The 27879-nt window shown below is 34.8% G+C and overlaps 1 protein-coding gene across 3 annotated transcripts in view; it reads right to left on the reverse strand.

Moving 5' to 3' along the window:
• The window catches only part of LOC127171432 (uncharacterized), a 28381-nt gene extending 1140 nt beyond the window's left edge, over positions 1-27241 (reverse strand). For all 3 annotated transcript variants that reach the window (XR_007828514.1, XM_051120092.1, XM_051120093.1), the window contains exons 1-24: positions 27080-27241; positions 24827-24956; positions 24416-24577; positions 18919-19056; positions 18386-18537; positions 17886-17989; positions 16682-16874; positions 15942-16073; positions 15642-15785; positions 12112-12250; positions 11879-12032; positions 11642-11778; positions 11310-11421; positions 8140-8203; positions 7533-7739; positions 7268-7413; positions 7056-7174; positions 5777-5901; positions 5296-5393; positions 3716-3852; positions 2131-2255; positions 1851-1996; positions 1582-1684; positions 51-187 (exon numbers count right to left, since the gene is read on the reverse strand). Coding sequence is in view for 2 of the 3 variants with exons in the window: in XM_051120092.1 (XP_050976049.1) it covers positions 51-187; positions 1582-1684; positions 1851-1996; positions 2131-2255; positions 3716-3852; positions 5296-5393; positions 5777-5901; positions 7056-7174; positions 7268-7413; positions 7533-7739; positions 8140-8203; positions 11310-11421; positions 11642-11778; positions 11879-12032; positions 12112-12250; positions 15642-15785; positions 15942-16073; positions 16682-16874; positions 17886-17989; positions 18386-18537; positions 18919-19056; positions 24416-24577; positions 24827-24956; positions 27080-27094 (3119 nt within the window). In the remaining variant the exon portion in view is untranslated. The remainder of the gene's footprint in view (positions 1-50; positions 188-1581; positions 1685-1850; positions 1997-2130; positions 2256-3715; positions 3853-5295; positions 5394-5776; positions 5902-7055; positions 7175-7267; positions 7414-7532; positions 7740-8139; positions 8204-11309; positions 11422-11641; positions 11779-11878; positions 12033-12111; positions 12251-15641; positions 15786-15941; positions 16074-16681; positions 16875-17885; positions 17990-18385; positions 18538-18918; positions 19057-24415; positions 24578-24826; positions 24957-27079) is intronic.
• Between the last annotated feature and the right edge of the window lie 638 nt (positions 27242-27879).

Raw genomic sequence — 27879 nt, forward strand, 5'->3', positions numbered from 1 at the left:
TTAATCTAATGCAAACATAGTTTTTCAGAAACTAATTCACTGAAACTTACGTCTTGAGATATTCCTCAATGGCTCTTCGCTCATACACACATCCACTTTTGGCCTTGACTGGATCAATGAATATCTTCCCCGTCAAGGGACATACCAGATGAGGCGGCACTTTGACATTGCTCTCACCTATGTATTGCTGAAAAGTAGATTGAAAAAATGAAATGTTTTTTTTTTGTTTGTTTTTTTTATATATATATATATATATATATATATAAATGATCATAAAACAGGATAATATCCTAACAAATATGGACATATATGAATTATTCACAATTTAAATTTACTACAAGTGTACAGAGCTCAGATTGCTACATTGTTAAGTATGTTGAATACTGAGAAAGGGTCTGCTCAAGTACCTTTCCATATTCTCATATTTTTAGACTTCAGAAATATATTTTTTTATTTGTGCTTAAAGGGATCGTTTACCCAAAAATGAAAATTAGCCCATTATTTATTCTCCCTTCAGACATCTTAGGTGTATATGACTTCCTTCTTTCAGACGAATCCAGTTGGAGTTATATTAAAAATCATCCTTGCACTTTCAAGCTTTACCATGGCAATAGGCGGGTGTATCTCTTCAACAGTCCAAAACGAGTCCAATAAAGTGCATCCATCCATAATAAAAAAGTGCTTCACACGGCTCTTGGGGGGTGAATAAAGGCCTCCTGCAGGGAATTGCTGCTTTTTTGAAGGAAAATATCCATATTTACAACGTAATAATCACTTTAATATAGCTTGCACTTACTGTTGTACATGGAAGCAGCTCTGGGTGGATTAAGTAGGACGTGTGCGTTGCGCATTTGCTGGCGAGTTTCACGCAAACCAACATTTGTTTACAGCAAAGGAAGCAAAGTTTCCTTACTTAAGCAAAGGAAACCTCTCCTCTTGGTTTGTATCAAAATCCTCCAACATTTTTCTTTACAAATCCTCATTTTGAACTTCTAATTCGTGACCGCTGCTGTGTTTACCTATCTCCACAGCACATTCGCGTTCGTCAAGTCTGTGCGCCGCATGCACAATGCCAACATCCTACGTCATCGCCCGGAAAGACTTCCGTGTACAACTAGTTGGCGCAAGCTAGATTAAAGTGATTCTTAGATTTTGAATATGGATATTTTTCTTACAAAAAATGCATCTATTCACAACAGGAGTCTTTTATTCACCCTCCGGAGCTGTGTGAGGCACTTTTTATTATGGATGGATGCACTTTATTGGACTTGTTTTGGACTGATGAAGAGAAACACCCGCCCAGTGCCATTCTAAAGCTTGGAACTGCCAGAATAATTTTTAATGTAACTCAGATTGGATTTGTCTGAAAGAAGTAAGTCATATACACCTAGGATGCCTGGAGGGTGAGTAAATAATGGGCTAATTTTCATTTTTGGGTGAACTATCCCTTTAAGACATTTAAAAATGTATGATTGTCCAGTAATGAAATTAAGTGTCCTTAAAAAGTCATAAACATGAGTTCTCCTTGACAAAAACTCTGAGCTACGTTTATTGGTAATAATGAAATGAAACAGAATTTACCTTTTCAATGAATTCCATGGACTGACATGCATTTATTGCAGTGGCATCTTTAGCTGCTTGCTCATAGCTTTCTTTGCTAGTCAGGAATTCCTCAGCTAATATGCTATTGTAGACAGAAGATATTATAGTGGACAGAAACACATGTATTCCTTCATTATTTACTGCAGCGGTTTTCAACAGATTTGTTAAGTCCATTGAATGATAAAAAAAAGCTTTCAGAGTTTTAAAGCGGTAATGAAAAAAACACCAGATAAAGAATAAGAGGCTACCTGTCTAACGGATCTTCTGCCTCTGGGACTATCAGAAGTCCATATACAGCATCCAAGATCTCTCTCATAGTAACATCAGCTGAGTAGTGTCGATCAAAGATGTTGTGGCAAATCCTTCCCACACTGTTGATGTTGCAATGGTAAATCTATACTGCAGTTAAGTATTTTATAGAGTACAAAATGCTAAGGTGTTCTTATTTTAATATATTAATCAAAAACAGAAATCAGGTTCTGAAAATTACTGTGACACTACTATGACACTGTGAAGGCTATAGGATACAGGAGTGTAGAACCGAACGACAGGTGGTTTCACTGGATAATCATCACCAAACTGGCAGTAGAGCTCAAAGGTTCCATTCTCATAGGGGGTGTCAGGAGGGCCTTTCATGACAATCCTCCAAAAAGCTGAAAAAAAATTAAACGCACAGTAACAATTTTATTGTACACATTACCTATATTACCTAATTTTGACTACCTTATTTAATTAGAGGAAGCAGCTGACACTATATCTGAGGCATAAGTGACAAAGCAATTAAGTGTAGGGCTGGGCGATAATTCGATAACGATAATTTTGTTATAATTTTCCTCGATAAAACGATATGAGGAGTTCGATAAATGTTCGATATAACTTTTATGTGCCAAAAGCGGAACGAAACAGCGCGACTCATTTGAATCGCACCACACGAACCATTTATCCGCTCAGACCAAAGTTTAAACTGCCGCCCTGCGCGAGCTCACTACAGAAGATGCATTTATTATCTCAATGCGGCGCGGACGTGTCTGGAAAAACAGAGCACGTTGCACCACATGCGCGTCTCTTCCATTATAGATAGGGGAACAGCTTCGTCACGCGAGCACTAAACAGCGCTGTAAGATCCAGTGTGAAACACCTGAATTCAGTGATGAGCACAAATGACTCTGTGATTCAAACTAGTTTAAAGCTGTGTGCAACGAGACAGTCAGAAGGCTTTTCAATCTACACATGGCCATCATTTACCATGGATTTACTGTAGTAACACTCACTGCACCATGGTATTGTGGCAGCAATGTGGGATATTCACACTGAATTTTATTACAGAAGTAAAGGTATATAATTATAGTATGTATGTATTTGTGATTAAGCTATAGCATGTGTGCATTTATACTGAATGTTTTTAGACTATCGTTTTTCATACAAATAGGCTACCTATAAAACCATGTAGTTATATTTTTACCATGGTATTTATGTACTATTATGTGGTTTTAACTGTGTTTATCATGATTTAAAATGCATACTTGCTACTCTGGGAGACCAATGCTTAATTTTAAAAAAAAAAAGAAACGGTCAGAATAAATTTAACCATATAAAACTTCCTCATTTTTACAGATGTTACTGACTGATAATGAACAAAAAAATTACTTCTGCATCCTCAAGCTACTATCAAATGTTTTGACATATATCGTTATAATTATCGATATCGACTGATAAGAAAAAAATTATCGTGATAAATTTTTTCCCCATATCGCCCTAACTAAGTGGAAATCAGTTAATGCATTGCCAGGTTTTTGAGGATTATGGCTGTTTGTGTGAGCAATATACTACAAACAGGAAGTGTAAGGTGGTGAGAGAATGTACATTTTAGACTACATGCTTCATAGTGACAGATTAACTGTGTTACAATTAGTCAAGTATCAAAAGCAACCTAGTTTGGGTGTATGCCCCCAGTTACTGAGATACTGTTCATTTAATTATTGATTAAATTATTCACAATTATTGACGTTTGGAACTATGTGTACATTTCATGCATGAAAGTCTAACAGCAGGACAAATAGCATGAACTATTTTATTTTGATCACCAACAACAAACAGATTTAATCGTACTTACTGAAGTCGGTTTCTGAGGGATACACAGAACAAAATGGATGGGGATCACAGTGAAGACTTTTCAGTTCTTCTATGATCCGTTTCTCTTTCTCCATGAAGCGGCCTGACTTGGATTCTCGTATCTTCTTTTTTAGTACACTAAAGGAAGGAAATTAATTGTATATTAGCATGTAGTATAGAAGCCATTGTGAATTATAGGTGTGTTCACGCCATACCGTAATTACTGTGATTACGAGGTAGGGTATGCCTAAAAACTCCCATCTCATTTTCTCCAACTTCAAAATCGCTGTTTTACCTCACTTACAACTTTGCTTTACCTTTTTTTGTAAAGGGTGTTTGCGTGTTCTCTTTGTTAACACTTTTGGTTCAGATGTTTTGTTTTATTAAATATAGGGCTGTTTCTTTTACTCAAGATGCCCACAGAACAGTTAAAAAAGATGAGCAATATGGCTCTGTCAACAACTGTGATCATGGCCATTTGTCAAGTCTGATATCACGTGTCATAGTTTCTAGGTCCAAACACTATTTTAGATCTCAAATGCACACATTAAAAGCTTAGCTATAAATTAATAGTAGGGTACGTTAATGTGCTTTTCACTACACTCATAATGTATGATTGCTGAGGAAATATATACGTTTGTACTGAACATTTATGGAGCAACAGTTTTTTTTATGTGAAACTGAAACATTCTTTGCAATCATACAAGTGGTTTATTTTGTTTAGAAAACGTATGAGATGGCAAGGGGGACTTTCTACCCCACACATGGGGTAAAAGGCACAGTATTGATATAAATACTTAAGCCAAAATAATGTTGTTTTTTTGTTTGTTTGTTTTTAACCAAGGTATTATTTGTTCAAAACAATCACTTCAGCAAATTTCCTGCTTATTTTTAAAGATAAAAAATAAAATAAGTTGTATACAGTAAATATACTATCATTAAAATGTTAAAAATACATTTTAAAATACAGAAACTAAATTCTGAAAGCACTGAATGAGATCCCATAATTTCATAGAGATTTACAGTAGTAACGACAAATTATATTTTATTATATGATTTGATTAACAGCATGTTTTCAAATATGATGGTTTCATTTTAAACATGGTGATTATCTTTAAGATGGACACCCAACATAACACATGATATTTACTACTTGAATCTAATCATGTCATGTCGACAAATGGAAAAGTCAGCCATCTGTTAATTAAAATGTTAATTATTGTGCCTTTTAGCCCCAACAGCAATGGTGATTTTTACCCAAAATACCATACTTTTACATATTCTTCCGTTCTTGAAAAACTATTGCTTTAATTACCTTACACAAAACTGAAAATCATTAAGAAGACCTTTGTCTCTAAATGTATTCAATAATTTTAACATTTTTAAAAAAGTGCTAGGTTTAAATAATGTCAAAGGTGCCTTTAGCCCCATTGTACCCTAGTATTCGCACATGAAAGGTTTGGACCTGGAAACAGTATTTGATATGTCACGACTTAACAAGTGGATAGAGCCATATCAAACTCTTGTTTGTGTAATATTTAAAAATAAATGTAGTCTGAATTTGTGGACACTCAATAATACTTCTCTGTCCTGGCCGCTTTCTTAGTGATTTGAGCAGGAAGCTTCATTTCTGGTCTTTCATCATAGCCATGGGTTGCAAAAATTCTGGTCAAGTCTTCCTATTGATAACAAATGAAAGAAAAAAATCTAAATTACTACTCTTGCAGTAATCTTGCTGGTGATAGAGATTTTCCAGAATTAAGGCAGTTATTTGCAGAAATCCTTGGTTCTTTATCAGGTGTACATGTATACCAACCCTACTAAAAAAGTAATATATTTAAAATACATTTATTTCAAACTAAGTATAGTTCAAATCTATTAACATATTTACTGACATAAGACTTACTGATATAAAAATTATAATTAAACTTTATTTGGAGCACTACTTGTGCACATTGCACATTTCTTGATATTAAGCCTAAAATGTGTTTTAATGTCACTATTGATGAGGACTGATGATGTAATGTAAGGTAGGTAACAGGTAATGGCTTTCATTTCTTACCTCTGTTTTTATGGAAGAAACCGATACCCTTGTTCTCTCTGCCCTCAGCTCCATGGACAAAACAGTTTCCATCTCAAACAGCTTAAGGGCAGCTTTTGCATTCTCAGGCTTAAAGCAATATCCACCTAAAATCAACAGAGAAAGCCACAATGATCTGTCAACTAAATATGCATGTACAGTAAAATGGATGTCATTCCCTTGAAATTATTAATTTTGATTATTACAATTTACATTGAATGATGTTTCGAAAAACTTTATGCTATTGTTTCAAGCAAATGCATGCCACATTTTTATATAGAGTTTCCTCTTTAAATATAAGTATAAAATATAAGATAACCTGTAGGAAAAATACACACACACACTCACTCTCTCTCTCTCTCTCTCTCTCACACACACACACAACCACCCACTCACCCACCCACCCATCTTAAGAAAGTAGAATAATGTAAGTGGATTTTTTTTTTTTTGTAACTGATTACAATCAATTTGACCGATTACATAATTGTGGCATCTGTAATTGTAATCACGATTAGAAATTTGATTAACTGTGCAGCCCTAATATTAGGCACTTCCAGCTCCACATCCACCATTCACTTCCTGTTTTTTTTTTTATATACAGTAAGCCATGCTGTTGCACTCCCTCATAGCAGAGTATTACCAGTTCTGTGGCATTTTTTTCCTAATTATTGTATTAGATATTATTTTAAGTCTGCATACATTTTATAGATATGCTAACATAAAATAAATACCATTTATTTTCTTAAAATTTACAGATATCCGTGGGATTTTGCTGTACTTTATTTTATTGCCCTTAAATTTAGGTCATTTATTACTGTATTGTGCCGTTGTCTGTATTGTGCATTTATTGTTTATCTATATTTTTAGTCTGTGCATTATGGTGTTTTGATTGTTGATTTAGTAGATTCCAGACCATAGCTACAGTGCTGTTCTGAGAACTGTGTCCAAATACAGTCACACTATTGGGTCAGACTGCTTTTATGTACCAAGATGTTCAAAAATGCACAAACTTTTTTTTTTTTTTTTTTTTTTTTTTTTTTTAAATACTCAAACTGTTACTTCAAATGTATGGAAGAAAAAACAACAACAACTTTATAACAACTTGCATTATAGGTAGTAGTGTGACCAAACATTTTTAAAATAGATTTATATATTTTTTAAAAAAATTATATAATAATTTAAATAAAAAACATTGGTATTTTGAGTTAATTTTGTGCCTTAAATTAGCGAGAGAAAAATGTTAATATATTCACACACAAACCTGTTACATGGCTGATTCCATGTAAAACAGTGTTATCTGCCTCGCCAACAATAACTGCGTCAACCACAATATTGCTGTTCACCAATTTTCTGGCAATGGTGACTGGATTACTCATGGAACTGTAGATTAGATAATAAATGTTATCCATTATCATTTTAGTTGGTGTAGTAACATTTTAAGTAGTATAGGAACAGACAGACAAAGTTACACACCTGAAATCGTTGCCATCTGTCAAACATAAGATGCGACATCTGCAAGCTGGAAATCTTTTCTTGATATTGTCCAGCTCTGCGATACCACGAACAAGTGCATCATATAACCTAGTGTACCCAGATGCTTCAATAGCATGCACTTGCTCCTACATGTAAAAATAATATGCAATACATTATTGATTCAAAAAGTATACAAATGGCATTTATCATAAATGTTTTTTCCCCTTTCTTTGAGATAATAGTGTAATAATCAGGACAAAAATACCTTGAAGGCTTCCAAATTTTCTGTGAATTTCAGAAGAGTTTTCACTTTGTCGTTAAACATCACAAGGCAGATGACATGTTGAAAATCATACGACATGCTTCGGTTTGAAAAGCTGTCAAAGATTTGCTTGACTGCATCAATGCGCTTCATCTGACTGACAGTGTCATAACATTCTTCCATCATTGAAGAACTCGAATCAAAGAGCACCTGACAAGAGCATTAATGAATTAATATTGCATTAGCTTGTTTGTTGATGTCAATGATGCACTCCCTAAGCTGTATATGGATGTTGTATAATTACTTTATGAAAATATAGAGCTTCGAAATGATTCAACACTTCCCACTTATAAGTGAACATACAAAAATAATGATTTCTGATTAAATAAGTCTATTAATAGTCTTTTATGTGGCTATGGGAAAAGAAGCTTTGTGAAGCCCTATGAAATTCCTCAAAACTGTATTGTGAAAGGATTCATTACTTTTTCAGCACTAACTTTTTTTGTGGCAATAACGTAAGCACGTATTAAACTGCAGTGCCCTGGTAAAGTTAGAGATTATAGCCATTTAAAAGTGTAGTAAACATTACAAAAACTTCTCTAGTACTTACCACAATTGCCTCTTTGGGGGTTTTACTGACTTCAACAGTATTGTCAGTTCTGGTATCATTGAGTCTAAATGAATAAAATTGGAAAAAGGAGGAAGTAAACCATACAAATATGTAAAAGCTTAAAGGAGAAGTTCACTTCCAGAACAAACATGTACAGATAATTTACTCACCCTCTTGTCATCCAAGATGTTCATGTCTTTCTTTCTTCAGTTGTAAAGAAATAATGATATTAGAGGAAAACATTTCAGGACTTTCTCTCCATATAGTGGACTTCAGTGGTGCCCATGAGTTTGAACTTCCAAAATGCGTGTCAATGCAGCTTCAAAGGGCTTTAAACGATCCCAGCGGAGGAAGAAGCGTCTTATCTAGCAAAATGAATGGCCATTTTCTAAAAAAAATAATTTATATACCGTTAAACCTCAAATGCTTGTCTTGTTTAGCTCTGCATCCATCCTTCATCATCCTACATCACTGTTTTACTTTTTTTTCTAAAGGGCATTTGATGATCTTAACACATTCACTTCGTAAACAGAGGGTCGGTACTTCTGCAGCGATGCAGGATGATTTTGAAGTTGGAGGATAAAATGAGATGGGAGTTTTTCGACCTACCTTAACTGTCTTAGACAAGATGAGCAATCGAGCATTTAAATTGTCAATTTGTTTAGAAAATGACAGATTGTTTTGCTAGATAAGACCCTTCTTCCTCGGCTGGGATCATTTAGAGGCCTTTGAAGCCACATTTAAACTACATTTTGGAAGTTCAAACTCGTGGGCACCATAGAAGTCCACTATATGGAGAGAAATCCTAAAATGTTTTCCACAAAAAAAACAATTTTTTAAATCGACTGACGAAAGACATGAACATCTTGGATGACAAGGGGGTAAGTAAATTAACTAAAAAAAGTTTTTGTTCTGCAAGTTAATTTGTCCTTTACAAGGGCTGCTCAGTCATGACAGGGAAATCACTCACTGCTCTTGATTGAATGGCTTATGTATCATGCGGTCTTCGGGGTCTTTTTGACCCGCAAATGACTTTCGCTTAATTTTTAAAAAATGTTCTCTTTGTCGAAATGACATGAAACTTCCTGACCCTGTCAGCACTATCTAGATCTACAAATAAAAAAAAATTGGAGTGATATCTTGATTTTATGTTAGTGTTAAAAAAAAAGTTACATTCATGGTCTTTGGGACCCCATGCAACAAAATTTAATTTTGTAACAAAGTAATAGTTTTTTTTTTTTTAAACAAATATTTTTTTTCCTGTTTATTAATGTTTTTTCTACATTTGTGCCATTTTTGGAGCATTTATTATATATTTTTAAATTTATATAAATTAATAAATACATATTTTTTTATTAGGTTTTTATACAAACAGCTTTTTGTGTAAAATTCACTTTATAAAAGACCCACATTTTTAACTTTCATTCATGGGGATAACATGGATAATTTGACATGGTTTGGTGTAAGATTTTTGCCCATCATTTGTAAAATGCCCTTTTAAAAATAAAAAATTATCATTTTTACCAGTAGATGGCTACAGAGCTCCACTGTTTACTATGTGCTATTTGACCAACTAAAAGATATCTTTTTACAAGTTTTTTCAGTTGGATTGATATCTACATATAATAAAGTCACAATTATAACAATAAAATTACTTTTTGTCAAAGTTCAATATTTTTTGTACTGAAAAAATCAGTTTTTCAATAATGTTACATTATGATTAGAATCAAACCAACAAAATGTTGATTCAAAATTCATCCATTCAAAGTTTATCAATTCATCCATTACTTTGAAAAATATATTTTATAATTCCAAGTATGGGTCACCATACTTGGCCACACATCACATCCTTTCCTTTCCCACTGAAAAACTTGAAAAAAAAGATGACTTTCAGTTAGTCAAATAGCACATAGTAAATAGTGGAGCTCTGCAGCCATCTACTGGTAAAAAAAGATATTTTTTTATTTTTAAACGGGCATTTTCCAAATGATGGGCAAAAATCTTACACCAAACCATGTCAAATGGTCCATGTTATACCATGAATGAAAGTTAAAAATGTGGGTCTTTCATAAAGTGAATTTTACACAAAAAGCTGTTTTTGTATAAAAACCTATTTTTTTTTATATTTATTTATTAATTTATATATATTTAAAAAATCATAATAAATCCTCCGAAAATGGCACAAATGTAGTAAAAACATTAATGAACAGAAAAATGAATTTTTTTTTTAGAAAAAAACTATTATTTTGTTACAAAATTAAATTTTGTTGCGTGGGGTAAAAAAAAGACCCCAAAGACCATGAGTGTACAACCCTACGCGAGGACCGCACAAGGGTTAATAAAGATTAATATTTAATTTATATAGTAAAGTATGCAATGCTATTTTACATTTGATTACTTTATCCAATTGCTGTACCTAAAAACTAATGTTAGACCTACCTAAAAAAAAAACAACAACAGAAAAATCACTGTTTTATTTATCTTTACTCTATTGTATTTATTTGTGCTGTTGCTTGTAGTTAGATAGATTATCCTTATTTTCTTTATTTTTATTTGACAGTATAGTTTTTCCTAAACTTAGCATATACCGAACCGTACCGAAAACGTGACTCTAAAACCATTATACGAACCGAACAGTGATTAAGTTGAACCATTCCACCCATAATGATAACCATCTATTAATTAATACATAAAACATGATTTACACGGTTTGTATCTGCGAGGTATCCGTTACACATTTTCTTCTGTGTTAACGTCATTATTTGTGACTGTTGAATGTCTGACTTCTTGACTCATGGTATTGTATTTTCCCCCCAAACACATGATTCGACTATCAGTCGATACAGGCAATATCTGAAAATTCTGATTAGACTATATAAATCCTTTGTCGGGGACACCTCTAATATACATAAAATAAACAATCCTTTAAATTGATCAGCTAATGTGAAAGGTTTTTAATTTTTTTATTGTTAGATGTTTAAATCTGCTTTCTTTGATCCAGTTTATATGCTATTTGCAGTTTATTTGTAGAGCACTATGTACAACGATACTGGCAGAAAAATACCCTATTAAAGTAAACCTGAAATGTTTACTCTGGAGAATTACCATTTATCAGGGTACTGTAATTATATAGCCCCTGTCTTTTATTCATGGGGAAAAGACATACTTACATTTTAGCCAGATCATTCACATTTTTTGTGGTCTCTTTTCCAGACAGACAGTCGTAAATCCTAATCTTAAACGGGTCTCCCTTGTCTTTGTTCAAGTAAACACCTAGATTATCTATACAGATAAACAATGTTAGATTGGAATAAATGTTAACAATATATAAATATTGTTAAATATAAACAGGAAAAAAATATATATATCATACTGAGTTTTTAAAACACAGGTTCTCTAAGCTTCAAATCTCCTATTGCTGTTGTTTATCTTGTATATTTACAGTATAATCAATTGATTAAACAGTCTAGCTATTAGCATTCAAACAATATACAAATTGGACCTTCACTGAGATACACCAGCAGAGGACTCTCTGTTCCCATATTTGCCAGTTGCAGGGGTGGTGTGATAATCAAGTGACTGAACTGTTTGACATCCTCAAACATGTCCGAAAATGTTTTCTTCTGTTCAATCTGAAAGCTTTAAAAATGCATTGTATAAAAATGTAATATTGTTTACCATATACAATATAATATTATTATTGAAATATTAAATTATAAGACTCCTAAAAATGACATACTTGCAACCTGGTGGGGTGCTGTTCTGAAAGATCCACAATGGAAATCGATCAAATGATGCCGGAAGACTAAGCAAAATCTTCTCAATGTCTGTAGCTCTTTGAATCGATGACTCCAGTAGATTCTCCTCCTCACAGTTTGGAATTCGTACACCATCTAAAATAAAACCTCACATTATGGATGTATTAATGAATTGAGATGATGGTAAAACAAATATCTCAGTTCCAGCTTTTACCTGTGATTTTTTCCAGTATGTATGACCTATCAAATACTTCTGGTGTCCCTGGTACTCTCACTGGCTCAGAGAGCCGCTGGCCAGTAGGATAGGTCTTCAAGGAAATTGTAGCGTAGTACTCCAGATCATCACTCTCATTCTGGATGAAACATACAAACAAAAAAATATATATAAAATGTTTTCAATCACCAAATTTTTAATGACTGCTGTAGTCACTGCAAATCTAGTATCTATGAACATAACTGTAAGAGCCATATTTCGTAATTTATTATTTAAACATTAATTTATGATTATCATAATTTGTGTTGTATTATGCTGTATATTTTTCAGTTCATATTAGTTTGTTACTGCGCATGTCTAGTGACTTCATTCCGTAATTGCGTAGTTGCATGATTATTGACACACACGGGAGAAGTTTTTAAGATGCGCAAGTTTTGGAGGACACAAGCTTTTGACCGTAATCTAAAACAGTCATAACTGGAATAACAGTTTGTCAGGATACAGCAGATAAGTTGTTGTAAACCAAGTGGACTTATACAAGAAGACTGTAAGAAGTGTTGAACGTTTGATGTTGAAAATAAACAAAGAAACACAAGGAATTCATGGACTTCCGAGTCGTGAGTAAACGAGTTCAATAAGAAAGATACGCGTCAGAACTTGTGGACTAACTGTAAGAAAATTGCATGTCCCAAACAATAACACAGACCAAAACAATATATGTTTTTAAGTGAAAAAGTTTTTTGTACAATATTAATATGAATAGACCAAATTAGAGTAGACGTCACTTGCAGCTGCGCAAGCATACTGGTTGCAGAAAAACACTGGTAAAAACAACTATATTTTTGTGCCTTTTAATGTCAAAATTAAAATGCAAATAATTTTTATAGAATACTGTTGTCAAAGATGCCATTTGAAGCTGAACGCAGACGTTTAAATGGACATACTATGGATTAAAACTGCTATGATTAGTCTGCTTTTAAAGCATAAATAAGATTTAAATAGGTCTACATAATTTTCACATATGCTGTTCATAGGGGACGTACTATATTAGCCCTGCAGTTATTGCATGAAATATTATTTAAACCTATTACTATTAACATTTTTTTTTAGAATATTGTAGGGCTGCACAATTACGACAAAAATCATAATTGTCGATTATTCCATTGACATTGTATTTGCGATTATTAATTCCCATTATTACAATTTATATTGAATGGTCGGCACCAATAGCCTTGTGGGCCGTGCGCCGACATATGGTGCAGTTGCGTCTCCGGTGTCCCGAGATCGAATTCCGCCTTTTGGACCTTTCCCGATCCCACCTCCCCCCCCATCTCTCTCTCTCCCACTCACTTCCTGTCTCATCTCCACTGTTCCGGGTAAAGGCTAGAAGGGATACAGCTCTGGCTACTGGGCATGCGCATATCAATCTAACATTATTTTTGTCACACTGTACAACAACAATACTGTTTTTTACTGGGGTAGGTGTAGACGTTAATAAAACAATCTAATAGGTAGAACAATTCATTTCATTCTTAGTTTCCAGTCTGAGCACAACCACTATCCTGTCAACGAAAAATTGAATAAAAATTTACATTGAATGAGCACCTGCATGTCACATTTTTATATATAGTTTCTTCTTTAAATATAATAAAGTAAAAAAATTTAAATTAAAACAATGAGAAAAAAAAACCTTAAAGGGGTCATCGGAAGTTGATATGAATCTTTAGGGTCTTAATGAAAAGTCCATAATATACTTTGGTTAAAAATTCTCAATGGTTGTGTAAAACAACACCCTTTTTGCCTTGTCAAAATGAGCTCTGCAAAAATCATCCTATTCTGAGGGGATTGTTCCTTTAAATGTTAATGAGCTCTGCTCACCCCACCCCTCTCTTCTCTCTGTGGAGAGAGGAGCCTGTTTACTTTAATTTAAACTTGCTAACTATCACATTATTAGGAAAGGCGATCGCAAAGATTCATAAAAAACCCTTATACTCACTTCTTCTGTAAGTGAAGCTGGATCACGAATGACTCGCGCGAACATAGACGGATATATGTAGATCGGGAGCCGCACTCCCTTCACAAACAAACGTAATCCACTGATGTCAGGAGTAAATGATGACCACTATGTTCATAATTACATCCAGCAACACATCACCTCAATCGCTCAATCGGAGATATTCTTGTCTAACTTACATCCCTGCAATGAGGGTTGGACTGTTACAGCTGGTTTGAGGTAAGACGCTAATGTCAATCAACTATTGTGGGAGCGGCCTCTGTCAGTGTGATGCCACACCGACAGGCATCTGAGAACGGCTCGATTTGAAAAAGGGGATATTATTTTTACAGATTCATTAAAAACCACTGCATGGATTTTTATCATTATAGGGTAGATTTGTACATACACTGCCAACACACATTAATGTTCAATCAACATGAAAAAGTGAACTTAGCATCCGATGACCCCTTTAAGATAACCTGTAGGAAAAATACACACACCCACACATCTTAAATGGATAGTTCACCCAAAAATTAAAATTTGATTGTTATCTGCTTACACCCAGAGCATCCAAGATGTAGGCGACTTTGTTTCTTTGTTTCTAGAACACAAACAAAGATTTTTAACTCAAACCGTTGCAGTCTGTCAGTCATATAATGGCAGTCAATGGGATCCACAGCTTTGAGTCAGAAAAACATACACAGACAAAACCAAATTAAACCCTGCGGCTTGTGATGATACATTGAAGTCTAAAGACACAAAACAATCGATCTGTGTAAGAAACTGAACAATGTATCATCACGAGCCGCAGGGTTTAATTTGGTTTTGTCTGTGTATGTTTTTTGACTCTCAAAGCTGTGGATCCCATTGACTGCCATTATATGACTGACAGACTGCAACGGTTTGAGTTAAAAATCTTTGTTTGTGTTCTACTGAAGAAACCTACATCTTGGATGCCCTGGGGGTAAGCAGATAAACATCAAATTTTAATTTTTTAGGTGAACTTTAAAAAAAAGCCTTTAAGAAAGCAGAATAATGTAAGTGGATTTTTTTTTTGTAATTGTGCCTTTGAACAATGACATAATTGTGGCATCTGTAATTGTAATCACGATTACAAATTTGATTAATTTTGCAGTGCTAGAACATTATTTATTTTCTCACAATTCTGACCTTTTTTTTTTCTTTTTTACTTTTTTATATCTCCTAATTCAGACTTTATAATTTGATTTTTAACTCAGAAGAGCCGAGGGGGAAAAAAAAATAGTGATTTATTACAAATGTTAATACATAAATTTTGAAAAATATAAAATCCAATTTACCTTTTTTTTTATTATTCTGAAACTGCCACTTGAAAACTGTATTTTTAAATTTAAATGTTCATGTGGTCTGGTTTTTAAGATGCACATTACTGTCTAGTTATTGGAAAATATGTGGTCATTTAAGACTGTCTAGTTATTTTGTACTTCATGCTACTGGATTGATCTGATTCATGAAGTGCTGTGTCAAAAAAAAAAAAAAAAAAAAAAAAACATACCTGTCCTTGACCAATCAAGTAAGCCCAGCAAATATTTGCATATTCAAAAACTTTGCCATCTTCGATGACCTTTGGGCCTGATCTTTCATTAAGACCTGGTAACAACTCTCGGAAAAGAAAGTAAAGACCCTCAACAAGAGCAATCTGAAAAGAAAATATAAAGGAGTTATTTTAAGATTTATGATTGGACAAATATTTCATAGATAATATTGCAATAATTCACTTTATATCAGTGTGCAAAACTCAACCCCATTCTGTGAAAAAATTTGCACACTTTATAATATACAATATATAACCAACCTTTTGGTTTCTAGTTACATGGAAGTTCCTACAGATCATCTGGAACAAACTCTGAGCCAAAGCATTGCATCCACTCAGTCTCCGAATATATGCAACCACTTTCTTGAAATCGTCTCCACAGTGTTTAAGTTTCTAAACAATAAGACAAAAGACAGAAAATCTTACCAATAGTTGCACTGTAAAAATAAAGCAGTATGTTTTATCTGAAGTTTGGAGCTGCTGGCCTCAAACCTGCTGTCAAGAAACAGTTATAGGTAATTACATGAGTTTGTAGATCAGTTGGCTCCACTATCATGGTTTGGGTACTGAAGTGTCCATAGATACAGATCATCTTACCAGTGTGAATGTCTCTAACGACATCAAAAGTCAACCAATAAATAAATAAATAATCAAACAGTCCTTCAAATAAGCGATAAAGTAGCTTCTACTATACAAATAACACAAACATGATTGGCCACAGTTGAACTCTTGATTCTACAATCTAGATTCTCTGAAAGTTAACCTTCTCACTAGACTCACTTCTTTGATTGTGTCGACTAATATTCCAGTGTGAACTGAGATGAAACTTTTGATATGACACATAGGAGTATAATGACATAGGTATTAGGCACTTTTTGTGGATGAAACTGCATTTACGATTAGTCTGCAGCTTGGATTCACCCTTTCTAGGTGACTCAGGTTCTAGTTCTGCAAGCATTAAACCTTGACAAAAAAAAAGAAATGATAGCATTTTAACATACAACGGCATACAGCGTTGACAGAAAAACACTTAGGCCTTTCTTTGTTTGCTTCACTGACGGTCTGACATCTGTTTGGAAGAGAAGACTTGGACTTGGTTTCTCGTTATCATACGATGACAGATAGAATTGTAGAACTGAATCCTCAGTGATTCCAAGTTCACTTAGTTTGTCAACGTGATTATACTCTTCACCTCTGTGGGGAAAAAAGAAAACAAAACAAATTTAACCTGGGAAAACACAATACTAAAAGAATTTTGATACTTTAAACAATACTGTAAATCAGTGTGTGTGTGTGTGTGTGTGTGTGTGTGTGTGTGTGTGTGTGTGTGAGTGTGTATTAGGGCTGTCAGTTTAACACGTTAACTTAGTTAAAAAAAACCTTACTAAAATAATATAACGCATTTAACGCACTGGCTGGCCCTGCCCTAGACCTGTACGTCAGTAAATAATAAGCTAATATTGTGTTACATTTTAAACACAATATAGTCTGTTTTTCCTCAGTTTTTCCAACGAAAATACCAAAGCCACTAGAAGGCAAGCCTGCAACCTTTAGCCAAAACAATTCTAACAGCTAATGCTAATGCTGCAAAAAAAATAAAATATAAAAAAAACACAACATTAAAAGGATGTCATCTGTCATCATGTATGACTCTCAAATTATGTTCTTTTATGTTCCAGAGTTTATGTTAGTCTGCTGTAGCCTAAATGTTTGTATAATAAATTTTATATTGAATCAAATAAAACATTTCTTTCTAAGGCTACTATTTGTAATATCTACTTGACACTTAACGAACACAAAAACAGCTTTAAATTTTTAAGGGTATTTGCAGAGCCAAATTTAGTTTGCGATTAATTAGATAAAAAAACACTGCTCCTGGGGACCCACTCCCAAAAAGTTTATTTCCAACCTGCTTCAGCACACCTGCCTGCAATTTTCAAGCAGTCTTAAAGAGCTTGATTGGCTGCTTCAGGTGTGTTTGATTAGGGTTGTAGCTAAACTCTTCAGGATAGTGGGTCCCCAGGAACAAGGTTGAAGACCTCTGATTTAGATTATTAACTGCCACATCATGTAATTAATTGGATTACATTTTTTAAATCGACTGACAGCCCTAATATATATATCAATTTTATACACATACATATATATGTGTGTGTGTGTGTGTGTAAAAAATTATGTAATCTCAATTATATGATCATCAGTGACCTGATGTGAAGAACTGGTGCTGGTATACTGCTTTCGAGAGAAAGCCGTTGTGTCACATCTCTCAATGTATCACTTTCAAAGTCGACTTTGATTTCAAAGTCTCCCTATTGAACAAATATAAGAAAAACAAGATGACTGATGTTGATACAGAGGAGATTTCGGATGGTTGTAACACAGGATAAGTTTAACTATGACTTTCATGCATGAGCACCATCCTCCTGAAGTGACTGGAGAAATGGTAAATATATTTGCACAAATATAAAGGATTTGACTTGTGTTTTATGATTTGATTCAATATCACGTTAAATTACAGAGTGTAGATTCAAGTAGGTTAAGTAGATTCTTCTATTTACAATTGATTATTACACTATTAATGGAAAAAGCAAAAACAAAAAGTGTAACAACCATGCTTAGTCTTTTCTACACTTGACACTAACAACATTACATTCTAAATGTGAAACTAATGGGTTTGTTTTGGTTGAAGTCATCAGTAGTGGTACCTGTAACATTATGTGACAGCGGATGACACTTGGTCCTTCATTTCTGATGTTGGCCTGTCTTTGTGTCGGTGGTAACTCTGTTAAATTTTCCCTTCGTGTAAATATGGCATACAGTTCGCTCCCACTTGCAATATGCCTGTCATTCAATGACCCTTTAATAATAAAGATAGAAAGCATGCAGAGAAATTTTATTTTAATTTTAAGTGAAAAACGAGCAGAATAATAGCCAGAAAGTCAAAGTATCAAGAAAAGTTGTGAAATCTTTGATCTGGATTTCTGTATTGATTATTACTTAAATGTTGCCTAACCTTATTTTAATTCACAACTATAGACAATCTGACTAAACAAATAACACAAACAATTGTTTTTTTTTTTTCTTCAGATTTGTACTGAGTACATCAATGAGTAATCATTCCTTGATTTTTTTGTAGCTGCTTATAGACTTTTAACAAAGACGACATCACATTTAGCATTGGAAACAACTGTCTCTATATTAGAAATAAAACAACGTTTGAAAACATTTGAATACTCACATGTGTTGAAAAAGGGGTCATCGGTCAAAGGCATACCATCAGCAGTGTAAAGGCATACAGACATGTTTCTGTCAACCTTGTTTTCATGGCAGATTCGCAGCATCAGGTCCTCCACTGTATTTTGTGCAGGATCTAGACCTGTACAATGGTTATTAGACAAAAAAATAACATTTTAAAATGGATAGTTCTGGACCTTGAGTGGGATTGGCTAAACTAGCTTTAAATCCATTGTAAAATACGCTATAAACACATACCTCTTACATTATTACAACAACAAATTATTACATTTCTGTTCATTTTGAAGCGGATCTACGAAGCGGCAACTGGAGTTTACACTATAGTTAACGCCTTTAGCTTCACCAATGTCTGAACATGTGTACCCAACATATTGGCAGACAGCAGTCTATATATAATGAGCGGAGCCCCTGTGAGTATAAGAGGTCACCTGCAAAATACATCATTAACTTCTGAGGAACCGGAAGCGTTCGGGGAGATGATGTTTTGATTGAATCCACCCCATCCACCCCCGCCAGCCCTGCATACAGGAAAATGCTTGATGTTTTGGACAGTCCCACGCACAGGTTAAACTCGACCTGGACATGTAAGAAATGGGAAATGACTCGTGGTTGTTTGGAAAAATGCTTCCTGGTGAACCATGAGCGTCAGTCCCCTTTGAGCCTTCCATTTCTTCCTGACTCACACTTATTAACGTCCGTCACCAAATGGGAATTCAGCAGAAGGGAGCTTACCTTTCTACTGCATTTGTTTTACCAATATATCTGACCATATTTTATTTCTATTTTTTATTTTACAAAAAAATACATTGCTTCATTTTCCATCCTTCCCTGAATGAGTAAAGTGAAAGTGGCATGTAGACTAGTATGGTGTCCCACATTAGGATTTTGTGCTCTGCATGTCAAGCATTTAAGTGCACATACACAACAGTGAGTATTGAACACATACACCATGAACACACACCCAAATGGGCAGCCATTTTTACCTGCCCTGAAAGGGAGGGCGGAAGGTTGTAAAGGCCAGGGCTTCCCTTGCATTAGAGCATCAAAGCTAAAATACCTTCTCTTGCAATTAGAGTTATTGGGCTCTGGGAGTGGCTCCACTAAGGAATTTGTGATTTACATTTTTTGCAGGCACCCTGAAGGCATTCCCTATTGGATAACTCCAGACGCTGTATCTTGTTCACCTTCTCAGGAAACCATGGTAACCTACATTTGTGTTCATTTTATAAAACCTTATAAGGTGACCACTTTATAAAAGCAGTTAAATGATTAAAGCTGCAAACAGTGTTGAAAGTGCCCTCACACCCAGGCTCACCACCACCCGGTGGCTTTAGGAAATGGTGAGCAATATGCATTTAAAGCAGTAGAGGAGGAATATGTCAAAGTCAATTATATGTGCCAAACTTCTTGATGCCAGGAGGTGGCACTATGGCTATAACTGAATATTGGCATGTAGATGTCTTCAGGCCAGAACTTTAATCAAACATACGAAGTTTGGTGCAGATTGAACATGGTATGTTTGAGTTAGTGTAAAGCATGACATATTCTGTCTCCAATGGTTATAACTGAACATTGGTCTTTAGATCTCTACAGGCCAGGACTTAATAAACATGTGACATTTGATGTAGATTGGACATTGTATGTTTAAGTTAGTGTAAAACAAGTTATTTCCTGTTGCCAGCAGGTGGCACTATGATTATAACAGAATATTGGCCTTTAGATGTGTTCAGGCCAGGATTCTTATCAAACGTGTGAAGTTTGGGGCAGATTGGACATTGTATGGCTGAGTTACAATAACTTCTATTCCCATGGCGAAACAACAAACTTTGTCATGCCGCCACAGAGATGCCCTTTAAAGAAACCTCAAGATCTTCACAATTTAACATTGCAAAGCCCTTTAGATTAGACTGACCGAATATAATGTTGATGTCATTAAATCTCTAGGAGGAGGAATTACAGAATAAAACATGTCAATTCCTTTTGCCTGCAGGTGGCACTATGACTATAACTGAATATGGGTATGTAGATCTCTTCAGGTCAGGACTCTTATCAATCATGTGATGTTTAGGGCAGAATGGACATTGTATGCCTGAATTATAACAACTTCCTTTTTCATGGCAAAACGTTGAAGTTTGTCAAGCTGCCATGGACACGCCCTTCAACGAAAACGCAAGATCTTCGCAATTTAATGTCACAAAAGGCTTTAGATTACACTGACCAAATTTGGTGTTGATCTGTTTAAATCTCTAGGAGGAGTCTGTTTAAATACAACGCCTGAAATGGGGGGAAAAAAAAGCTTTCCTGTTGGGTTTTGGACTTCATATCAGGGGACTTTTTTTGTAGGTATTGGTGTGCTACATGTATTTTTTTGGAGAAGAATCTAAGCAATTCCTATGGGGTCCTGCACCATCGATGCTCGAGCCCTAAAAAGTGGTTTACAGTAATTTTTAAAACAGCTCTCTTTCCATATTCCTCTTTCTTTACCCTTCGGTCTGCTCAAAAATTTATATCAATTTGCTTACTCTTAAAAGTTGAGTGTTGCATTTTTCCCCATTTAAGTGACATACAAGTGACACATCTTGGGTATTCTATAGTCTTTGAATAAATGTAGCGATATGTGTACTTAAATTTAGTAGGGCCCTATGAAATCCATTTTATTTTTTCCCAAATTCAATTTTATTATTTTTTTTCCAAATTCCATTTTTTCTGTTTTCATTTTTAATGGTAAATTAAATTTCACTAAAGGAGTCATCCGATGCCCATTTTCCACAAGTTGATATGATTCTTTAGGGTCTTAATGAAAAGTCCATAATATACTTTGGTTAAAAATTCTCAGTGGTTGTGTAAAACAACACCCTTTTTACCTTGTCAAAATGAGCTCTGCAAAAATCATCCCATTCTGACGGATTGCTCATTTAAATGCAAATAAGCTCTGCTCGCCCCGCCCCTTTCTTCTCTAACTAGCTAACTGCTAGCTAACTAGCACGTTATTAGGAAAGGTGATTGCAGAGATGCGGCTCAGATGTCGGGAGTAAATGACGACCACTATGTTCATTATTACATCCAGCAACACAACACCTCAATTGCTCAATCGGAGATATTCTTGTCCAACTTACATCCCTGTAACAGCATCGATGGAGGTCAGACTGTTACAGCTGATTTAAGGTGGGTCTGAGGTAAGCCACTCATGTCAATCAACTATTGTGGAAGCAGCCTCTGGCAGTGTGACGCCACACCAACATGCATCTGAGAATGGCTTGATTTGAAAAAGGGAATATTATTTTTACAGATTAATTAAAAACCACTGCATGGATTTTTATCATAGGGTGGATTTGTACATACACTGCCAACACACATTAATTTTAAAACAACATATAAAAGTGAAGTTTGCATCTGATAACCCCTTTAATTAAAGAGCATATCTAATTAATTAAAATCATGAAAGGTATACAATTTCACATCAGTTTAATAAAGGTTTAACAAAAATGACATGTTTAGGGCCCTATGAAATGTTTTATTTTTTCAAATTTGCTTTATTTTTTTTCCCCGATGTCAAAATCAGTAAAAAACCAGGATTCCTGGCTGCATCGATATCCACTGACCACTGGATATTTGTTAAGTTGTTAGGAACATTATATCAAGTTCAGCAACCTTTATTTTAAACTGATTATCGTTTGTTTTACTCGCATTTTCATCGTGTTTTATTAACCCCTTTAATTAAAGAGCATATCTAATTAACTAAAATCATGAAACGTATACAATTTCACATCAGTTTAATAAAGGTTTAACAAAAATTACATGTTTAGGGCCCTATGAAATGTTTTATTTTTTCTCACCGTGTTTTATTAACCCCTTTAATTAAAGAGCATATCTAATTAATTAAAATCATGAAACATATACAATTTCACATCAGTTTAATAAAGGTTTAACAAAATTTACATGTTTAGGGCCCTATGAAATGTTTTATTTTTTCTCACCGTGTTTTATTGTTCTCAAATCCTGTGTTTTAGAATGTCTAATAATTTGAATGCATACTAAATTTATTCAAGTTTATTCATAAAATAGCTTTATGAAAAGTTTTTTTTACCCTCAGAAATTCTGTGTTGTGTATTTTAATGTTCTGGTCATCAAACGAAGGCATAAAAAATTAATTTATATTTTAATTATTGAAAATTAAATCACACTTTTATTTTGACAGGTTGCCGTGTCGACCTTTACATTTCTGTGTGTATAGAAGGTATGCGGCTCCGCCCACTAAGTGGCAAAAAGACTGAGTGGCAGCATTGGTTTGAACGTGAATGCTGCGACAGAACACACAAAACGCCTCTAAAAACAGAACAAGCTTTGCGATTGACTGTACAAATAGATTTGACAAGAAACCTGAGGTATATTTTTACAGACTGCTGAAAGCTACTGAAAAGAGAAGCAAATGAATCGCTGCAATTCAAAGAAACAAATGGTCTCCAGGCAGCGAAACACGGATTTTCAGTTATCATTTTATGTTAATATGTTGAATTGTGCAGTAAAATCATATCCTATATATTGTATTATAGTATATTGTATTGACAACTCATCAACTAACTATTTACCATCTTAAATTCTACATATCTGGATGTTTTTAAATAAACACTGACAAAAACTACATACGTTTCTCAGCTGGACAATATGACGACATATATGACATTTGATATAAGTGATCACCAGGGTTTAGACCAACCTATTTTGTATTTACAAAATGAGTTCACAGGCAAATTTGCTTTATTTTTTTTCCCCGATGTCAAAATCAGTAAAAAAACAGGATTCTTGGCTGCATCAATATCCACTGACCACTGGATATTTGTTAAGTTGTCAGGAACATTATATCAAGTTCAGCAACCTTTTTTTTAAACTGATTATCGTTTGTTTTACTCGCATTTTCGCATCTTCCATAATAAATCCATTAATGCTGAAGGTTCTTTTGCCACTCAGTTCGGCTGAGGGGGCGTGTCCCGGTGGGAAAGTGACGTCAGTGCATACCCTCTATATGATATGATATGACGCTAGTTTTCGTAAAATGGAACGGTCAAATGCTGAAATCACCAAGAGCATCTTGTGCGCTTCAGTGTGTGTAGTAAACAAAACCGCTGGTCTGCTCCATTCATTAAAACAGAGACACGCAGAACATGCAGAAGTCACATTTAAATGGTATTTTTGCAGCGTAATATTTACAGATACTAGTCCATATTGCATTTGATTTAAGTGTATTAATTAATTCAGACTTTGACAAATTCCGTGACATTCCGAGTTATTTAGTAAATTCCATTTTTATGACTTGATTCCGCGATTCCGTCCATGTTTTCTGCATCGCGGAAATCATAGGGCCCTAATGTAGGCATATGCATCTTGTTTGACATCTCTCAGTGCCCTTATTATTAAAACTGTCTGTTAGCATGAGAAACAACACTACTACTGTTTATGAAGTGTGTGCTGTAGAGATTTACCTGTGATCTCTTGTATTCCAGGACATTTTGGAAATCGGTAGGATATATGAAATGAATTAAGTGACTTCGTTACAGGCATTCCTTCTGGAACTGGTGCACTGCCAATCCTTTGTAGGTAACCAATCATATTGTCATACCGGTTCCTCTCTGCTTGTGAAAAATCTTTTAACAGAACAAAAAGAAAATTACCTGTAATATTCAATACTGAGGTGATTAGTTTCATGAGAGGAGAGTGCATATGGTTTATGACATGGTCCCAATATAATGCACTTTTTTTTGCTAATAGTTAAAATGGTCTTTGTTGACACCATCTTGTATACTGTCATCCATTATGATTTATCAAAATAACAGATACTAACTGAACAGATTAAAATAAGCCAAACAACAACTTTTTAAAAACAGAACTCATACCCATGCTTTTTAAGGTCATATCATTGACGCTGTCAAAGAAATCCAGTTCTTCTTTAATCCCAAGATCGATGAATTTTTTGTAGTATTTATCCAGCCTGAACTTCTGAAGTAATTTGAATATTTTATCCATCTGAAACACACATCAGTAATATAAATCAGTAGGATGCTTTCTGTTAAAAACATATCAAGAACATAACTTTTGTGCAAAGGTTAAAAAAGCAGCTTTCAGCAGTATTCAAGTCAGTATTCGAGCTATCATTACCACTTATGCTTGGCTTTGGACTATTGGAATAGGTCTATTTTTTTTTCCATGGTTGGCAAACAGTCCTGCTCCTACCTCACACCACTGGTTGACCATTAAGCATAACTTGTTAGCAACTAGTGTTAAAAAAAAAAAATGTGACTCAAGAACTTGTTTGAAATGTGCCTGTGTCACACAAAAATGTTTCTTCAAACAAGTGTGAACATCACCACATACACGCTGCAGCGATAAACTGCTGCATTTGACTTTATTTTCCTCTACATCACTATCTGGCACAAAACCCACTGCAAACATTTGTTTGTTTGCTTTAAGCCACACATGGGGACGAGTTCTGTAAAAATATGCTGCATTGAAGGTTCACAGAAGCATGTAGTCTCCATTACCCTTAATGGAAGAAGTTTGAAACAAGCAGGACTCTTCCTTACTGAGCAATGAGCTTTGGTTAGAGTGGTGACCAAGATCCTGATGGTCACTCTAGTGGATCATATGTGGAGATAGAAAAAAACGTACCGAAGGACAAATATCACTGCAACACTCCACAATCTGGGCTTTAGTGATGTGGCAAAACTCAGTCTTCTCCTCAGTGAAGACACATGAAAACACACTTGGAATTTGCCAAAAAGCACCTAAAGGACCCTCAGACTGTGAGAAACAAGATTATCTGGTCTGATAAATCTCAGTTCTAAGCATCATGTTTGAAGGAAACCAGGCACTGCTCATCACCTGCACAGTAGTATCCCAAAAGTAAAGTGTGGTGGTAGCAGCCTCATGCTGTGGGGCTGTTTTTCACCGGCAGGGACTGAGGGACTCATCAGAGTAGAAGGAAAGCCCAACACAACAAACTCAGAGTATTCAAAACTTCAGACTGGGAAGAAGGTTCACCTTCCAACAGGACAATGACACTAAGCACACAGCAAGAATGGCTTATAGAAGGGTATGAATACTTATGAAATGAGTGCACTACATTTTTTTTTTTTTTTTTTAATAAATTTACAAAGTTGTGACAATTCTATTTTTGCTGTCTTTATGGTGCATGTAGTGTGGACTGATGAGGAAAAAAGTAATTTTAAGCAGTTTAACATAAGGCTGCAATAACAACACATGAAAAAAATATATATAAATAAACTTTATACTATGGGGCGCTGAATGCCTGAATCTGATTGGCTGACGAACGTTCTAAGGTGAGCAATTATTTTCAGGGAAACACACGACGAAAGTTTTTCCAGGCAGCTCTTGAGGGCATTACATGACCACATGACGTCGCCACATGATTTCAGTTATTTCAAAATAACCAAAACCCACAACAATACTGACCAAACAAATAAATACAGTAAACAATAGGTTAAAACGAGATTTACGCGCTATAATGTTGTTAGCGCTGCTCTGATGATTAACAACTTAAAAACTACATGCCATTTTTTCACAAACGAAATAACAACGGCGCTGTTCCTTAAGAAAATGAACTTTCATTATTAGTAGAAAAGCTGCTGCCAATCACTTTTGAGAGACGCACAGTCTCACATTCACGAACTCTATCTCCCTCTTTCTCTCTGGCTGTCTGTCTTTCTAATAACTTCATTATTAACTCCATTAGTCTGCTATCAACGGCTCAAGCCGTTCTAGTTCTAAACTAGATGTTTTGGAATTAGCAAAGGAGGTGTTGGATGAGCTGCTTAAGAAATTAACGTTAATCCTACTTACAATAGCGTTTTAAGGACAAAAACTGGACGAATGCCTTGAAATATATCATCTGATCAATGTCTTGGGGTGTGGTAACCGTAGTATAAGCTGAATAATTGACTTCGGTCCGTTGAATTCTTATAAAATAATGGATTTGCAGTCGTGGCTGTATCATCACCACCTCGGGTGTGCATTATTTTCTAAGAATTCAACGGCCCGTCGTCAAGTAACTGTTATTCCTTACTTAATAAACAGGCAAAGGAATACAGTCAAACGACTGTAGGCGAAAATACAAATTTAATCAACTTTACCTTGTCAGTAGACATCCCACAGTGCTGAGGTAAATGAAACCGTCTGGATAATTTATATACTCAGACCCAATTTAAGTTCCAGTTTCTCGAAAAGGAAAGAGCACTCTTCCCGAGTTAGCTGTCATAGTTTGATAAGTCTCAGAGCCGTTGCGACAACTTGCTTGAAATGCTTGATCGCCACGTGATTCGCATAGACAGATTCGTAGTAGACGTCAGTTACGTCACTTGCAGCGGCGCGCAGTGGCAGAAAAACACTGGTAACAAGTGAAGGGAAACGGGTAAAATCCATGGAAATAGAGGAAAAGATATTTTTGTGCTTTTTGATGTCAAAATCGGAATGCAAAAATTTTTTATAGAATACTATTGTCAATGACGCCATTTGAAGCAAAACGTAGACGTTTAAAGTACATACTATGGATAAAAACTGCTATGGTTACTCTACTTTTAAAGCATAAATTTGATTTAAACAATAGGTCTACATATTCACATATGTTGTTCATAGGGGACGTATTGTACTAGCCCTACAGTTACAGCATAAAATATTATTTAAACCTATTACTATTGCAACCACGAGACTGGATTGCACTGGGTTGACTATTAGCATTTTAGGTGACATTTATTTAATCTCAAAGCTCTGATTGTCTCCTAATTTGGACTTTATAACTTGATTTTAACTTTGTCAATTCTGAGACATGAACTCATATTCTGAGCCTAGGGGAAAGAGAGAAATAGGATTTGCTTTCCTTATCAAAATTGTAAGATATAATCTTAGAATAGCGTGAATAAGTCAGTCAGTCAAT

This window comes from Labeo rohita, chromosome 9 (assembly GCF_022985175.1).
Source record: "Labeo rohita strain BAU-BD-2019 chromosome 9, IGBB_LRoh.1.0, whole genome shotgun sequence".
NCBI classification, from domain to species: domain Eukaryota; kingdom Metazoa; phylum Chordata; class Actinopteri; order Cypriniformes; family Cyprinidae; genus Labeo; species Labeo rohita.